The 17711-nt window shown below is 49.7% G+C and overlaps 2 protein-coding genes across 25 annotated transcripts in view; one reads left to right on the plus strand and one right to left on the minus strand.

Annotated features, from left to right (window-relative positions):
- UBAP2 (ubiquitin associated protein 2) overlaps nucleotides 1-12049 on the plus strand; it is a 146055-nt gene extending 134006 nt beyond the window's left edge. For 17 of the 19 annotated variants that reach the window (XM_037009826.2, XM_037009823.2, XM_037009820.2 and 14 more), the window contains 12 exons: nucleotides 857-1040; nucleotides 1938-2004; nucleotides 5806-6001; nucleotides 6813-6904; nucleotides 7166-7213; nucleotides 9434-9512; nucleotides 9722-9927; nucleotides 10202-10301; nucleotides 10385-10492; nucleotides 10652-10719; nucleotides 10808-10999; nucleotides 11084-12049. In XM_037009826.2, the coding sequence (XP_036865721.2) occupies nucleotides 857-1040; nucleotides 1938-2004; nucleotides 5806-6001; nucleotides 6813-6904; nucleotides 7166-7213; nucleotides 9434-9512; nucleotides 9722-9927; nucleotides 10202-10301; nucleotides 10385-10492; nucleotides 10652-10719; nucleotides 10808-10999; nucleotides 11084-11179 (1436 nt within the window). In that variant the 3' untranslated portion in view covers nucleotides 11180-12049. The other 2 variants (XM_017678895.3, XM_017678896.3) reach the window with 2 other exon arrangements.
- Nucleotides 12050-13559: 1510 nt separating this feature from the next.
- UBE2R2 (ubiquitin conjugating enzyme E2 R2) overlaps nucleotides 13560-17711 on the minus strand; it is a 94089-nt gene continuing 89937 nt past the window's right edge. For all 6 annotated transcript variants that reach the window (XM_037009837.2, XM_037009835.2, XM_037009839.2 and 3 more), the window contains one exon: nucleotides 13560-16773. In XM_037009837.2, the coding sequence (XP_036865732.1) occupies nucleotides 16554-16773 (220 nt within the window). In that variant the 3' untranslated portion in view covers nucleotides 13560-16553. The remainder of the gene's footprint in view (nucleotides 16774-17711) is intronic.

The raw sequence follows: 17711 nt of genomic DNA on the forward strand, positions 1-17711 counted from the left end.
GGAGACCTAATGTTTGGACAGTCTCACTCACCAGACTTTCACTGACCCTTGTGTGCCTTTTGAGGAAAATTTGCATCACATTATACTCATATGAACAGTCATACCTAGTGCTTCACAGATAACTAACTGTGTTTTCTCCACATGGAAGAGTTTTGGCAGCACTGTGTGGAGCAAGTCTGTCGGCACAATTTTTTTTAGAGCATTTGCTCACTTTGTGTCTCTGTGTCACATTTTCATGATTCTCAGTATTTCAAACTTTCTCATTTATTACGGTGATCTGTGATTTATATTTACAATTCACTGAAAGCTCAGATGATGGCTAGCATTTTCGAACAATCAAGTATTTTTAAAATACTGTTTGTAGATTTTTTTTTAGACATAATGATGTTTTATACTTAATAGACTACAGTACAGTGTAAGACATGGCTTTCACATGCACTATATGTGGGAAGCCAAAAAATTCATTTATCTCACTTCATTGTGGTGGTCTGGAAACAGACCCACAATATCTCTGAGCCTGTATCACTCAGAGCCTCTTGCTCTTTCTGGGTGCAGCTCAAGGTCAGGTCACTCTACTTGGGAGAAATATGCCTTCATCATAGGACACTTTATGATAAAGAAGATTTCCTAATCTTTGCCTGATTCTCATGTGTCTGATCATCTTGTGCCCTTTTGATAGTCATACCTGACCGAGGAGGGACTATCTGGCGACATGCTTGGGCATTTTCCCTGGGGAATGTAACTTTATATATATATATATATATAGTCTCAGCCAAGCCTAACATGTCACAAGACATTGAACATATTTCAGATACTCATAGTTGGTTCTGGAGCTAAACAGATTTGTTTCTTACAGCTACTTCATCCGTTCCAGCTCCAAAGGCAGCAGACTCTCCCTCCGCCCTCCCGTCTGTGGGCTCCCTGCCCAGCACCACCTCCTGCATGACGCTTCTGCCCTCTGCATCCCAGCACACTGCCACTTTGCCCTCCTTGTCCCAGCCTGGTGACCTGTCCAACAGCCCCCTCTCTCAGCTTAGCAGGTATGGGGGAAGTATGGGCCCAGAATGAGAGGCACACTGGAGTGAAGTCCTGCAACCTGTAAAGGCTTTTCCCATGAATAAAACCCATTTGCTGCCACCAGCACAACATCCTGGACTCAGCAGAAATGCTCTGGCATAGGTTTTAACTGGGCGGGGTCTCAGAGGCACCGTACATGAAAACCTCATCTGCTCGTAATGGCTGTGGTCCAGAGCACTGGGCCCCCAGTAACGGACCCGGATCAGAGAGTCGCTGCTACTCTTCTTCAGCCCTCGGGGTCCCCCTGAGCCAGCCTCGCCTTCCAGCTGTGGGCCCAGGTGACTGCTGCGGAGTGGGAACGACACTGGCATTCTGAGCAGGTCTTCGACTTGCTTCGGTCATGGCTTCAGAACTGAAGTTACTAGAACAGTGTGTAGGAGAATGGGTTTTATTTGGTGAGGACCCTACATCTTTCTAGTGGAGTTTGCTTCTTCCCTTCTTTAGCCAGGAACAAAAATATTTGATTAGAATTCTGGATTTGATGGGAAGTGAAGCTCTGGCTCTGGCATGTGGGGTTGAACATAGGAACTTTCTTCCCTCACACATAGATTTAATGGGGTCTCCAAGGGTAGCAGTTTCTTAGTGCTATCCTGTTCTTTTTACATTAAGAGCAGACGGTTATAGTTGACATACGCTGGTTTTGGAGGTTTCCCAGGCTAGGATGTCCCAAATCCTCGTAGTGAGCGACCCTTTAGATCATTGCTAACCGTCGGATCTCCTAGAGGGGGTTGCAAGGTGATAAGGAACAATGGGTGTTGAAGGGATGGGGCAAGCTTACATCTAGTCCACCTAGACATGTGGGCTCCTTTCCCATGGAGTGACTGGCTGGCATGGACACACAGTGCTGTTTTGTCTTCTAGTTCGCTCCCCACCCATCAAAGTGGTCTCTCCTCTGCGCACCCAGCACCCTCCAGCACATCACACACAGTAAGTGTCTCTGGGCTTCCTCACCCACCTCCCTGCTCAGCCAGCTTGGAGCTTAATCGTGTGCAGCTGGGGCTTAGTTTGCGCATTTGAAGTATCTGAGAGTATTTCAAATTGCATGACTGTAACGTCTCAATCTTCTAAATATGGCTTGAGCTGTTGATTTCCTAGGCCCCTTGCTGGGGGGTGGGGATCTTGCTGAACTGACACCTCTGTGGAGGCATGGCTTCTTTAGACCTGATCTGCGATCTGCAGGGCTGTCAGGTGGTGAATTTCTTCCAGGAATTTGCTGAGCTCCCTCTTCGTTACAGGACACCTTTCTACGTTAGCAGAGGATATTTTATTTTCTGGGGCTTGTTTGTTGAGGTATTTCCAAGGTTTTTAGAGAAGAGTAGGCTTATTGCTAACTTGAGCTTGGGCTCCACTAAATAAAAGTCAAGTTGAATCAAGAGCATTGTTCCTAGATAACCTTCTGTTTGTGAAGGCCATGGAAGAGAGAATGCTGGGAGGGAGAAGGGAGAGCTTCTGTGAGGAGTATGTTGTTTTCCGCATGCTCATGCATACGTCTCGCTCTGAGACTGACAGCCCCGGTTCTTAGCTCAGTCATTGTAACTGCATTCCAGTCCATTGGTGGCTCTGGGGACGTTTCTAGTTGTGGCAGGAGGTATTGTGTTCCCCCTTTCCTCAGGCCATCCCAGGCCATCTTCTCCAGCTCAGAGGCAGAGCCTCTGGGGAGGCTGACATTGAAACAAGGAAGTCTGGCAGGGGTGGAAGCGCAATCAGGGTACCAGCTGGCAAGTGTCCTCATGTGCCAAAGAGTACCATAACAGTAATTGAAGTGTGGCTTTTAGAGGCATGAAGTTGGGAGCATCGTTTCAGTGGGTTGAAGAATGACAGGTGGTGAAAATGGCGAGGAGGCAGGCTAGTGGGGTGGAGGGGGCGCTTCACTCAAAGCTCTAGGAGGCTCTCGTATAAGCTTCGGTGGGAAGAAAGGTGCCTGGAAGGAACAGAATGTCCCTTTTCTGGGAGATAGGCTTCTGGAGAGATGGACCGATGGGTCCCCTAGCAGAGAGGAAAGTTTGGGGTTCACATGTATGGGAGCCAGGAAGTTGGGGAAATTGGTTTCCTCTGAAGAAGAGATCAAGTCATCTGCAGAATAAGGAGATGGAAAAGGGTCAGGTCAGTTCTGTGCTTCCATTTGCACAGAACTAATTTGGCTTTGAAACTAGTTTTCCAAGTGTAATCTTACGCATAATTATTTGTCATAAGATACACAGACCACCATCCGTGGAAGAGCACAGTGGTGTCTGTGTTCTCCGTTTGGCCAGGGAGAACCACGAGCCGTCCCAGGTGGGGACACCGGCTCACTGGCCAGCTGTTCCTGACAAGGGCACATTGGAACCCAGCGCCCCTGCTTGCATGGGTTAGCAGCACTCTGGGTCTTGGCAGGAAACTCCAAATCATACAGTCCAGAGAACGCAGCTAGAATCGCCTAGTCCAGCGGGTCCTGTGCCCTGTGTGTATGATAGAATCGCCACATTGCTGATGTAGTTAAAAGGTTCAACAATGAAATATACAAAAAGATAAATGCTAAGGTTTTTCTGTTTCATCTGTTTGATTCTGTTTTCTTGATCCTCTAAAGTTTTTTTAAACTCATAAAATAGAAAATACATACACAGTCATTTTTCCTCTGGCCTCCCCCTTCCCCACCTACCTTAAAATTTTTTTTCCTGTTATAAAAGGGAGTATTCATACATAGTGTCTTTTAATGTTTCCCCCCACTTATCAGTGTATCTTTGAAATGTTTCTATCTTGAAACATAGAATTCTTTTGTTCTTTTTTCCTGGCTTCATTACATTACAGTCAGTCCTCCACCACTGGAACTCCAGAGCCATTTCCAGTCTGGGTACTGTAAACAGCATCATACTCAGTGACCTCCTGTGTGTGCCCATGGGTGCAGCTGTGTCTAGAGGGTGTATCCTGGACGTAGAATCGCTAGCCATTTGTCATTTTATATAAATTGCCAAATTGCTCTGCATGGTGATTTTAACCTATTTACCTCCCGCTGGCAGTGAATGAAATGTCCTATCTTCCACTGCCTCCTGAAATCATGTTAATTGAATATTTGTATTTTTCCAGTGTGTTAATAGAAAAATGACCTGTCAGTGTAGTGTTTAATTGAATGAGGTTGAACATCTTTTTTATATATTGGAAAGCCATTGTATTTCTTTTTGGCAAGCTATTTATATTGCTTGTTTATTTTGCTGTCAGGTCCTTGGTGTCTATTTCTATGCACCTGTATTTGAGAGACTTAGGAAAATACCCTTTGTGATGTGCAGATATCTTTCCTAGCTTTGTTGTTTTATTTTTGATTTTCACATAGATAATCAGTAATCTTCTTTTCCTATTCTGTCATGGTTCAGCCTTCCCACTCCAAGGTTATGAAGGAAATCTCAGTGCTGTTTCCTGCCCTTGTGTCCCTGTGTACGGGCTGATGCGGCTGTGCATTTCTGGGCCCATCCTGAAGAGCTGACTGCATAGCCCCACTGGATAGACTGAGTGAACCATCTTGAGGACAGAGGCCAGTTACACCAGCCCCTTGTCACCCTCACAGATTTGGGAGGTGAGGGAAGAGACAGAGTCAGCCGGAGGTAGGAGAGGCTTGCTGGATGACTAAGTTCTTCCAGCAAGTCAGGAACCAGGACTGCAAGCTGCTCTTTGGTGGATTCTGCTACTCTCCAGACAAGCGAATGAATTTTTTTGTCCCGTGTTTAATAGGGTTGAAAGGTTCTGTGAGCAGCAGCACCTTGGTGCAGTGATCAGAGTTGTTGCCTGTTAAGTGGTAGGTGGTTTTGGGTGGTCAGCCTGGCTCTGGGTCAAGGACTATGGTGCCAGTGTGACCATTACCCTGCCCGGGGGCTTGCCTCACTCAGATCCACCCATCTAGGCGGAAGGAGCAGGAGGCCCCGGGAGACCATGATTTAAGCTGTCTTCACCTTGCTGGCCTGATTCTGGAAAGTCAGGGCCCATGACCAGGGCTCAGATGGGTGGGACAGCTTGTGGGGCTGGACCGCGGAGGCTGTCTGCGCTGCACGGCAGGCAGGACATATGGCAGCCCCCTTTCTGCCGGGGCCTTCCGTTCCTCAGTTCCACCATGTGTTTCCAGGCTTCTTTGTTATGCACACATTCTGTTTTGAAGGCTGGTCTGTCTGCCTCCCTCTTCAGGCCTTGCTTTGCCCAACCTGATGTATCTCTTCCACCCACCCCCTGGGCCCGGCCCGGCCCTCCTTCTGGTGGTTCTCCCCACCATTGTCTGGGCCTGGTGGATCTTGTTGAGCAGACATCTGTAGGCCTTGGAAAGGTTCTGGAGCAGAGTGTCTCTTGGCCAGCTGTGACTTCAAATCCTAGTAACTAAGAAGCCCAGAAAGCTCTGACTTGGGCTGGGCTAGGCTGATCAGGCTCCACAGTCAGCCCTTCTGAGCCTGCTTGCTCTCTGTGAGGCAGGCACCTGCCTCAGCTCAGATGGTCTGAGCTCATTAGTTAGGTTTCTGTGCCTTTTTTAGTCACCAAAGCATGAGCAACTGTAAGGATTTGGGGGAAGGTTTTGGTCATAAAGCTGCATTTTGGTGGTCTTGATACTGAGCTGATGAGTTGGGTCCTGCTGGCCTTCAGTGTGAGGGGCTGACATTAGGCCCAGAACCCCTCACAGCAGTCCTGAGCCACAGGCCCTGGTGCCAGGCCAGGGAGATTTGTACTCATGCTTTTGCCCCACGTCCATGTGTCGTGGCTTTTTTGTTTTGCCAGCATGCCAGTGTGGAGGGCACCACTTCCCTCCAGTCCTCAGCTCCCTTCTCAGCAGCAGCAGCTTCTGCCTCGAGTGCCACGTCCTCAGGGCTCAGCCTGCCAAGCAGCATGAACACAGCGACCAGCCTCTGCCTGGGGGGGACCGCTGCGAGTGCCCCCAGCAGCAGTAGCAGGGCCATGCCCTTGGCGACCTCAGGTGTGTGCCCCGGAGACCTTCCTGCTCCCCGCCAGCCCCTCGGGTGCATGCCTGGCTTCCCAGGAAGAGTGCCCAGAAGAGGCTGCAGGGCATGGGGGTGGGGGGGCAGCCACGCTCCTCAGAAGACCCTTGTCTCCCTGCAGCCCCAGCCAGCATTGCACACTTGTGCTCTTTGTTGCACTGACCTTCCGAGTGCCGAGGGTGGGGATGGGTGTGAGTTGGTGTCTGGGTAGGCTCCCTTCCAGCAGGATTCCCACAGCCTTTGTGCTCCCAGCTCCCTAATCTTTTCAGTCTTCATTCATCTCTGGAGCTGAGATGACATAGTGACATGGAGGGGCCGAAGAGCAGCTGGTGTGGGCTCCTTTTGGCCACTTTGTGTGGCTGATTACCCATCAGCCAGACCTGGGCACTCTGTGTGGGCCAAGCAAACTGGCTTGGTAGAAACTACTAAAAGCCTACCCCTCTCCTGGCCCTACCAGACCTTTCTTTTGTCCTGAGGAGGCAGATGTTCCTTTGGTTCAAGTTTGCGCAATGCAGTGTGACCAGGAGTGGACAGGGGGCGCTGTTTCTTCTGTCTGGCCATAGACCCCTCTGACGTAGAAACAGCCTGAAAGTGGTGACACATGCTTTCTGTCTTCCTCACCTCCTGATGTGGCCCTCTGTGTCTGAGCTGTTGCCCTCCCTTCTTGGCCATGGCCCTATCTGGGGCAGCCCTGTGACAGTGAGCTCAACAGCACTGTCTCCCACTGTAGTAGCTGAGGCATCTCCTTTGCAGTGTTGATTCAACTCTGTTTGATTTGTACCTTTCCAGGCAAAGCTCCCCCTAACCTGCCCCAGGGGGTGCCTCCACTGCTGCACAGCCAGTACCTCGTGGGGCCTGGCGGACTGCTGCCTGCCTACCCGGTGAGCACATGGCGGGGCCCCTGCCCACCTGGCAGGGTCTGGCGAGGTGGCCCCCAGGTGCTGCTGCCCCTTGCCTGAGCCTGCCTCTGCCACTTGCACCCTGGTGTTTCAACCCCATCTAGGCTCCATCAGGGCAGCTGACCCAGGTCCCCTTCCTGCCTGTGTCTTTTTTCTCTAACTTTGTTTTGGGACCCTGACATGGGCCTGGGCTCCCCGGGGGATGGTGTGGGGTCCCTAACACCCTGTTTGGCCCTCATGCAGATCTATGGCTATGACGAGCTCCAGATGCTGCAGTCACGGCTGCCAGTGGTGAGTGGGATGTGGTGGGAGGGGATTCAGGCTCGTTGACATGTCCCTCCTCCCTTAGTCTTGGTTGCCACCCTGCGTGGCCTTAAGAACACTTGGCCCAATGATCTCCCTCAGCATGGCAGCTGAGAAAGCTGCTTCTGTTTTGTGCTTATTTGTGGTGTGCTTGGGCACATGGAGTGTCCTGTGCTCATCCCTGGGCTACCTAAAGACCCTTAGGATATAGAACCCAAGAGGGCTGCCTCCTACTAAATGTGGGTCCTTCTTTTCCTGCAGCTGCACTCCTTTGTTTAAAAGAAAAAAAAAAGACCGTGTGACATAAGATACAGGGTTGCTTGACTGCCCCTGGAGTTTTCATAGTTTTTGCCTTCAAAGTGCCGTTCAGTGTCTTCTCCCTGTGAAGTGGCCATGGGTGGTGTTTGTGCTGACAGCATTGAACTCCCCTTCTGGGTCTGGCCTGACCTCACTTGTTTGCAAGGCCTCAGGGTCTTGGTCTCACTCTGAGGCCAGGACTGCCCTTTATCCTGACCGTTGCTCCCTGAGGGAGGCCCTGGGCCTTCCCTGGGATGACCCCATGAACAGCCACAGGAGGGCTGCTGGAGGCATGCTCCCTTCCTGATGGCGCCGCCGCCGCCTCAGTCCGGTAATTCCAAGACTCTGGATCCTTTTCAGCAGCCCAGGACATCGTTCACTGTGTTGGGGAGTAAAAAACTCTTTGGACAGCAGTGTCCCCTCCACTGGATGTGTTCTTCCTTATTCCCTAAAGAAGAGGTGCTCTCTCCAGTGGGTGTCTCTCCTCAGACTCCTCCCCATGGCCGTTGCTTCCTCTGCCACAAAGAGCTGAGGAAGCTGCAGGCATCACCCCACTTCCCAGGCCCAGTGGCTGTAGCTCTTGTCTCTCAGATCAGGAGATTTCTTCTCAGTCTGCTGAGGTATTTCTGAGGCAGAGGCTGGTACCTGGGTGGCTCGCTCTCTCTGTGCAGAGCAGCAGCCCATCCCCCTGCTGCCCAAAGGCCTGCTGGACCATCTAGCTGCTACCTGTGTCCCCAGTGGGCCCAGAAAGGATGTTGAAGACATGATAACAAATTTCTAGAGCTGTGGACATTAGTTCTCTGGGGATACCTGAGCCTTCTGGCTTTGGGGGAACTGGAAGTAGCACTGTGAGTGCCCCCCCCCCGGCCCCACCCCCAATCCCAGTCACCTTGTAGCCACCTGGTCCAGGAGCCCTGGGCATCTGAGATGGAGCGCAGGAGGTGGCCCCGAGGGAGTCTGCTCCTGTGTTCTGGGTGGGTCCCAGGAGTATCTTGTTGGGATCCTGGCCCTGGGAGTCATCCTGCCTCATACACCTTTTATCATTTTGTGCGTTGGAGGAAGTAATCTCTGAGCCTACCTTTTGAGGTACATTGCTTCCATTTTCCCCTTTGGCCATTTATTAGCTTGCTACTTTTGTACCTAGTTCCAGCTTTCCTGTGAAAGCGCTCCCCTCCTAGGCTTTCGGTAGGCCAGGCCTGTCCCTGGTGTGTTTTTCTTGGCTCTGCTTTCCTAGTCCTGCCACCTCCTGGGGTTCTGGCTGACGGTGCTGTGAGTTTCCCAGAGGTTAACCTGCAGAAGCTGAAGGAGGCTGAATTCCTTACAAGGATGGCTCCTGTCGGGCTGTGTGTTGCCCATGAGGAAAGCAGGGGCTTTCCTTTGTCTCAGAGGCCAGGGTGCAGAGCCCTGGGTGGCAGGGCCAGGCTGGGCAGGCCTCCACTTCTCCACAGAGCTCCACTGTGAGTTGCCCTGTTGGCTTCCCCTCCTGCGCCAGCTCTGCTGCAGTGGCCATGCTGCCAGGACAGAGATGGTGCTGAGGTCTACCCTGACCTGTTAAACCCTTTAGGTACTTCCTGTCCTGCTGGCTCCTTTTTAGGTTTCCAGCATCCAGTCAACTTACCTAGTTGTTCTTCAGAGCCTCTCACATAGAAACAGCCAGTACAGTTGGTTCAGCCTGTGGCATTTACTGCTGTCCGTCTGTGTGAGGCTGAGGAATGAATGCCACATTGCTGCATCCACTGGGCACCATTTACTTTGACTTTTCCCTGAGTGCTACCCTCTGGAGGTATGCACCTGCTGTCTCCTCAGGCCAGCTGGTCCCAGGGGGTGGCACTGCCTGGAGCGCCCGTGCTGCCCTCGTTATGGGAGTAGGTGAGGCCGCCTGGCTGACTGAGCCTCCCTGGTCTCCCCTAGGATTACTATGGAATCCCCTTTGCTACGCCCACAGCCCTTGCCAGCCGAGATGGGAGCCTAGCTAATAACCCATATTCAGGTGAGTCTGCTTGGGGTGAGGAGTGGGGTGGCGTGGGACTAGCCTGTAGCAAATCCCAGGAGTCGAAACAGGAGCAAAAGGGCTGAGAGAGGCAGGCTGGCTTCCCATTGTTGAGCTGGCAGCCAGACCTGTTCTGGTTGCCAGAGCCAGTCTGGCATTTTTCCTGGGGGGAGAAGAGGCAGTGCCTGGAGTCAGTGCTCCCCTTCTAGGTGATGTCACAAAGTTTGGCCGAGGTGATTCTGCATCCCCTGCGCCCACCACCACACTGGCTCAGCCACAGCAGAGCCAGTCCCAGGCCCATCACACAGCCCAGCAGCCCTTTCTGAATCCTGCGCTCCCACCTGGCTACAGCTATACTGGCCTCCCATACTACACAGGCGTGCCCAGTGCCTTCCAATATGGGCCCACCGTGTTTGTGAGTATTTTGCGGGGGAGTTCTTCCAGCTCCAGGAGGTAGCAGCAGGGGGGCAGGGACATGGCCCACTCAGGCTCACCTGGCCTTCAGGAGTGTGTGAGGCTGGGGGCAAGGTTACTTTCCCATTGCTTTTTTAAAAACTCCAGCATGTGTTGCACTAATGAACACAGGTCCCTTATGGTTGTACCACCTGCTGCTTGAGGCTAAGCCAGGGATACCTGACCTGCTCCCCAGCTCTGCTCCTCCACTAATGCCTGTCCCACTGGCCCTACAGGTCCCTCCAGCCTCAGCCAAGCAGCACGGAGTGAACCTCAGCGTGCCCCCTGCCCCTTTCCAGCAGGCCGGCGGTTACGGGCAGCATGGCTACAGCACTGGTGAGGGGTGCCCCCAGCGTGCAGAGGGGTGGCCAGGAAAGGCATGACTAGCTCATGCTGCCTCTTGTCCCCCACCACACTAGGTTATGATGACCTGACCCAGGGGACGGCAGCGGGAGACTATACCAAGGGCGGCTACAGCGGGTCTTCGCAAGCACAAAACAAGTCTGCAGGTTCTGGGCCTGGCAAAGGTAGCGTCTCCCCGCTCCCCTCTACCTGCCAGGATCGAGGCCCAGTGTAACTGTGTGTCACCCCGAGTCTCTCGCAGCAAGGCTACCCCAGTGTCCTTGGAGGCGGGGGAGGCTGGAGCTGGGCCCCGCTGCCGTGGAAACAACCACTTTGCCTCCTAGGAGTGTCCGTGTCTTCAAGCGCCGCTGGCCTACCTGACATGACTGGTTCTATCTACAAGACAACTCAGGTGCGGGGAAGACAAGGCGGGTGGGAGGCTGGGGGGTGTGCAGTCCTCACTGTTGTCTGGCCCTCACCCTTGTCTCTTTACCCTGCAGACTTTTGACAAGCAGGCATTTCACGCAGGGACTCCTCCACCATTCAGCCTGCCTTCGGCCTTGGGCTCCACTGGCCCCCTGGCTCCTGGAGCAGCGCCAGGTTATGCACCCCCACCGTTTTTGCACATCCTGCCTGCCCACCAGCAGCCTCACTCACAGCTGTTACACCACCACCTTCCACAGGATGCCCAGGTGAGGACAGAGAGGGAGGCAGCCACCCTGCCCTGCATTGGGGGTTCTGCTACAGCCTTGACAGCCTTCTCTCCTCCCCACCAGAGTGGCTCGGGTCAGCGCAGCCAGCCCAGCTCCCTGCAGCCCAAGTCGCAAGCCTCCAAACCAGCCTATGGCAGCTCTCCATACTGGACAAACTGAACCCAGAAGAGGGGTGGGCAGGGGCAGGACTGACTAGCCTGGGCAGAAGCAAACACATGGATCCCATTTCTGGAGCCCAGCACCTTTTCTAGAATACCTGAGACATGTAACTGTGTCATCCGAGCCTCTAATGGGGAGCCTGCCTCCCAGACTTGCATTGTATGTAATGTATTTATGTATGTATTTGTAAATGTGGTGGAAATCTTGGGGAAGTGGGGCGCAGCTGCTACTCTTAGGTCTGCTCTCCTCACTCAAGCCCTTTCTTGCTGTAGCAAAATAAGCCCCCCTCCTGACTGGCCTCCAGGCTTTCTGTGCAGCCCCCCACCCCGCACACACTGGCCAAGAGGCTGCTGGGGGCAGTGTCTGGAAGGGCTGGTTTAAGACAGTCTAGGTATTGGGGTCAGATACCAATGAAGAATCACGACTTATCTCAAGTCTTTTGTAAACCGTTATTTGAGTTTACTTCCCTGTAACTACTTTACCCTTCTTTTTTTGAAACTGGACCTTCTTCATGTTCTCCTCCTGCCAAATCTTGATCTGGGAATAGCAGAGATAAGCCCACCCCACCCCCACCCACATGAAAGTGGCACCTGTCTGTCTTCACATGGAGCAGGGGCTTCTGCTTCTGGTCTAGTCCCCAGAGACATGCCTTCCTCTGGCTGACTTTTTAAAATAATCTGAATTTGCACTGAGAGATGTTCAGCCAGTTGGCTCTCCTTAAAAAAAAGAGAATCAAAGATATGTTGTCATCTCAATGAGAGCACATCTCCAAGCAAAGACTCTCCTCCAGTTGTCCTGAACCAGGTGGGCATCTGTTTCAGGGGTTTTCTTTTTAGCCCAAACTCCACCTAATAAAGTTCTGAGAGCATGCACGGTCTTGAGTGTTGTGATGAAGAAGGGATAGCTCAGGGCAGTAGCTGTCTTCGTTATCATTCCAGGCACCCTGGACTTCCTAGAGTTGAAGCAGCTCTCACGTGGTCACACTGCTGACAGTGGCTGTGTGGGCTTAAATCGTGTTCCTTTCTTTGCTTGGCCCCAGTCAGCACACAGGGGATGAAAAGGTAAATGATGTGGCTGGAGACAATCCCTCGCCACAGAGCAAGGTCAGTGTGTATCAAAGCTGTTTTTCTGACAACTCCATACAGAGGAAATAAGGCAGTCTTTCTTGGTCAACAGGAATACGAGGGCAGGGTGGTTTCTTTTCCACCTGTCAGCTGACTTTAAAATCTGGAGCAAAGTAGGAACTAAGAACATAGCTCTAGGCCTGAGGGCGAAGAAATTTGAACAGCTAAACCTCTCCTTTGTTCTTCATCAGCCAAATACACTCTCAAGACTGATAGTCAAAGGCTGTGGTGGGATAAATGGCCAGTGAGTTAGGGCGGTTGTGAAGTAGGGAAGTGGGTCCTGGGGCACATTGCTCCACAAAGTTTCAAGCAACCATTCACATGGGATTGGGAGTCCAGTCCAGCTCCTTACTCCTGCTGTGTGTGTGTGTGTGTGTGTCACAACGGTTTTCCAACCTGGTATGTACTATACGGCCTAGTGTGTGTGTGTGTCACAACGGTTTTCCAACCTGGTATGTACTATACGGCCTAGTGTGTGTGTGTGTGTGTGTGTCACAACGGTTTTCCAACGTGTGTGTGTGTGTGTGTGTCACAACGGTTTTCCAACGTGTGTGTGTGTGTGTGTGTGTGTGTGTGTCACAACGGTTTCCCAACCTGGTATGTACTATACGGCCTACAGGTGTTGACCAAGGCGCGGTCTCTCACCTAAATAAACCCTTCAGAGTGAATCAGCAAACAAACTGTGTTGCTTCAGGATTGGTTGTGATAGTGCCAGGACCAGCCCAGGAGCAGTGTTTACCTTTTTTGCTTTTGGCATCTAAGATCAGTAGTCATTTCATCAGATGTATGAAACCCAGTTTGGGATCCTACTAGTAAAAAGCTAAGTGTCCACAATTGGGGTTAAATACAGACTTTTATTAAATTATGTGAGCCATTACCTGCTATCTGCTATAGCAGCAGAAAGTTTGGAAGACAGGTAACAAAACAAAATGCTTGCCTAAGGCAGGCACTGGAACATCCCTCTGTCCTCACACTGACCTACTTGTATTGGCCGATTGTGCTCTACTTCAGAATGAAGGTTAACAAATGGCTGTGTCTTTAATAGCGTCTCTTAGAAGCTGGTAAGATTGAGGATGTTTATTCTGCAAGGAAGTGAGCTGAGCAGAATGGTGTAAAAAGCAGGTCAGCAAGGTTTGGGTTTTGTTTGTTCTAATTTTTCAGCCGAGTCCTGGGCATAATCTGCAAGGAGACAGTGGAAATACTGAGATTATTAGTTTTCTTTAACACAGAAAAAAAAGAAGAGGGTCAACCCATGGGGAAGTAGCAATACAGGTATATTTTATTTCACATTTTATTAGTAGACAGATGGGCAGAAAAAGACAAAATAAACCACTAAAGGGGGAGTTCAACACAAAATGCATTATCATCTTTTAAGTTAAACTGAAGAAAAACATCTACAATCTCAGCTAAGAAAACTATTAAAGTCAGGTGTGTCCTGCTGGTTTTAGAATAGTTGAAAATTGCATCTGAATCTTGTAAATGTAAACCTTTTTATTAGGATGGGAGGGATGGAGAGTTAATTTTCAGTGGAGAGCTACACATTTCCCCCTTCAATCTGTTATGTCCCAAACATAAGGAAACCAGCAAATAAGCAAATAATTACCAGGGAAGAGAATAAAGGGACTACAAAGTTTGGCCAATAGAAAAGAACTCTGGAATGATACAAAATGGTGGGGGTAGGGGTTAGGGGGAGAGACTGAGAAGCAACAACAGAATCATGATATATTTTCTGAGCCTCAAAATACAGACCTGAAGAACATCCAGAGGCCTCCACTAGAATCAGAAGGAACCTTAAAATGCAGATTCTGAATTCATGTTACATCGAATAATCAGCACAGCTGTGCTCATAAGGTTCTGGCCTCAGCCTGAGATCTCCACTTCCAGAAAGAAAAGTTACATGCTCAGTTTTCCTGTTGCCACAGGATGTGTTCTCAGGACAGAGCTCTGGAACCAGCATCTGGGTTTTACAGGTCAGTCTGAGCTATCAGAATATCTACCTGCTAGCAAATCAATATATGCCAGGTTTTTTTCTGGAACTGATTGTCCTCTTGTCAGAGGCAAACCCAGCCCTCATAGTAACACCCCAAAAAGGGCTGAGAGGTACGACCTACATCTGGCTCTGGCTCCCTGAGTCAACACACAACAGAGGCCAACAGGGCCTAATGGGACAGGGCTGAATAGCATAGCACCTCCCATAAGGCCAAGGTGCTTGGCCTGCCCTGGGAGAGAAATGTTTTCGCAGTAAGGGAAAAGGCTTAATTTTAGGGCTCCAAGAGTTAAGACCAAGCTACTGGCTGTAAACCTGTATGTTTGTGTGTGGGTAACGGGTCATCTGCATTATTATTAGGCTGTAGAAGATTTGTAGGTTATCTAGATGCATTACTAAAGCACAGAGAATAAGAAGCTAGTCCCAGTGTCCTATGAGAATTGTAGTCAGTGTTTTGTCACAAAGAGCTGCTCTGTTTTCTGAATCTACTGGAATTACTAGGTTCAGGGGTGGAAGTAGCTCTGGCCTCAGGGGTATTGGACAGATTCTGGCACCAGGCTCAACATTCCCATGCGAATTTTAGTATGTTAAATGTTCCCACTTAATACTCGACTTTGGAGGCTAGAAAGGGCTGCTGGAAATCAGCAAATGTTTGTGGAGAGTTTGACAAGCTAATGAAAACCCTGAGATCAGAGAGGAAGGAGGAGCTAATAAGGAAGTAGTAAGCATCACCTACGCTGTCCTGGGATCCATCCTACCTGTCCCTCATCAACCCTTTGGTTCTTTCTGAGCTACAATCTGAAGAAGAGGAGTTGACACTTAGCGTACAGGGATCTAAAGTAGGGCTGCAGTCAGTCTGCCGTATGTTCCTTCCAAAATCTTGTTTGCACTGTAGTGATTTTCCCCCACTGAAAGCCCTCCTATGAACTGGCTGGCTGCATAAGAAACAAAAATCACTGCCAAGTTCTGAAGTCCCTGGCTAGTGAGGGCTTTCCCAGACGCTGCCTGCAGCCAGTTCCCTCGGCCCTGCTGAGAAGAGTCAGAGCCAGCCCAGGGCAAGCTCCAGGTGCAACTTTTGCTTGCTCTCCATAGCCAGAGTACACACTGAAAGAGAGAAGTCCAGGTCACAGCCAGTGAGGAAAGCAGGAACCGGCCACTCATGTCTCAGATATCTGTAGTTACCATTATTGGTATGAGCAGCTCACTGAAAACCAGAATTTTCACACATGCACCTAGTAGTAATACTGAGTAACTGAAACTGGCTACTTAAAAAAATCCTCATGATGAGAGTGTAGCTTTGAGGGAAAGGCCATGTTAAATATATAAAACAGGTATTTTCTTGCCCAACAATGGTCACCAGTAGTTTTGACGTTTTCTCCCCCAGCAGCAGCAACCAATATTGGCATACTGATTTAAACTTTGTTACCAGCTCTAAGACCACACACATACTAATCCACACTCCCTGGGCAGGGGAATAACAACTCTGCCTTTAAAATAAATAGCAATCAAGTGCTCAGTTCTATGTAAAGTATGAATATTTATTTCAGGCTTTAGATCCCAATCAATTTCAAAAAACAAATTCTGACTTCTCTCCTCAGCTGAGACCTTTGTGTTAGGATGATGTTCTGGAGGCTGAAGGGTCTCTGTGCCCTTAGGAAACACTTCATCAGGCTTAGCACAAAGTCCCTGATGACTGTTGTACCCCAGCTTTAAGTAGGGAACCAAAATTTGCCACCTTGGGGCTGAATGAATGCACACATACTACTGCAAATGAGCAGCTAAACCTTGGCAAATTTGCTTTTTAAAAAGTTTTGTGGGGTTTTTTTCTCCCATTTCCTTTTGCTACCCAGCATATACAGCACTTGTGAATTTCCAATAGGTTCTCAGCTTTCAACACATTAAACATCTTGATGAAAGACTATTTAATTCTCAGGAATCTAAAAACAGACCAAATGTGTTTTGCTGGGAACATTTTGTAGAGATGAAGTGAGGCAGAAGTTTGGGTTTAAAGAAAAAAAAGAATCAATACAGTGATGAAAGGGTAAAGAATGCAAGAATTCAGACATTCTGTGGAGGAATACTCTCCATTAAGAGGTCCATAAAAAGGAGCAAACCGAGATCCATAAGGGGAGGCAGCAGGAGCCACATTTGTTTCCCCACCCCCTGTGATAGGTTTCTGCTGAGGAGCCACTGCTAGGTCCCCAGTGCTCCCCTCCCTTTGGCCTGTGACGGCAGGGCAGTACAGGGGTGTCGACGGAGCACGTCACGACTCCTCATTCCCAGAATCATCATCATCGTAACAGTCGGCATCTTCCTCTTCCTCATCTTCATCATCAATGTCGTCGTCGTACAAGTCGTCATAAAGCAAATCCGAGCTGTTGTCATTGGAAGGCACTTTAGTTTTGATGCAATATTCTGCCAGGGTCGTGGGGACCTTCACTCCATCCTTTTCTGCTTCGGCTTTAGTGGCTGAAACCTGTTTCCTGAAGGGAGGATAGTTTATGTAAGACACTGTCATGATTTATAATTGTGCTTTCTAAATAATCAAGATTCCTCATGACCAAGGTTAATGAACTTTGTACCAGCCTTAGCATCTGGCAGATACTCCTCTACACACCAAGACTCAGCCCATCAGGTACCATCTTGAAGGAAACTTGGTAAAGAGCCTTTGAAGGGAGTTTAAAGCGGTGGACTTCAAATGTTGGTTAGCCAGAGATCACCTCGGAGATAGATTTTTTTGCCTTGCTGTCTCATGCTAAACTCATAATGGAGCCCTGGTAACTCTTCTTAGTTTAGTAATCTTCCTTTTTGCCCTTACAGTAAGATCCAAACGTCTTACACTGAATTCCAAAGTCCTGGGTGACCCACCTGCACCACTTCATCCACATCAACCATTACTTTCTCAAATTCTAAAATATCCAAGCCATCGTGGTGGTTTTAGAACCTTGACTACACCTACTTTATTTTTTTGTGTTGAAGCAGTTGCTTTTCTAATCTGTATGTGGTTGGCTGCTGCTTGTCACTCAGATTTCAACTTAAACAGCACCCCCTTAGAGGAGGACTGCTCTGATGACCCAGTTTAGAGAAGCCATCCAGTTACTCCTTCACATTGTCCTACTTATCTAGTAGTTTTTTAAATGATTTTCCTCATTCGTTCATTTCTCTTTAGTCCTCCCCGATCGCTGCTCCTAACCAGAATGTGATCTTCATGGGAGCACAGACCTTGTCTGTCTTGAGTCACTTCTATTTCCCCCTAGTATCTAGAAAAGTCTGGCACATTGAGCTGTGCAACAAAATACTGACTGGATAAACTAGAAGGAAACTTGGAGCCATCAAGGGATTGGAGAAACTAAATCTATAACATCAAACCACCACCCTCCCCTCCTCCCTATCTTCCTTCTACCTCTTCTTCAGGTAGACC

The sequence above is a fragment of the Manis javanica genome, chromosome 2 (assembly GCF_040802235.1).
Source record: "Manis javanica isolate MJ-LG chromosome 2, MJ_LKY, whole genome shotgun sequence".
Classification (NCBI taxonomy): Eukaryota; Metazoa; Chordata; class Mammalia; order Pholidota; family Manidae; genus Manis; species Manis javanica.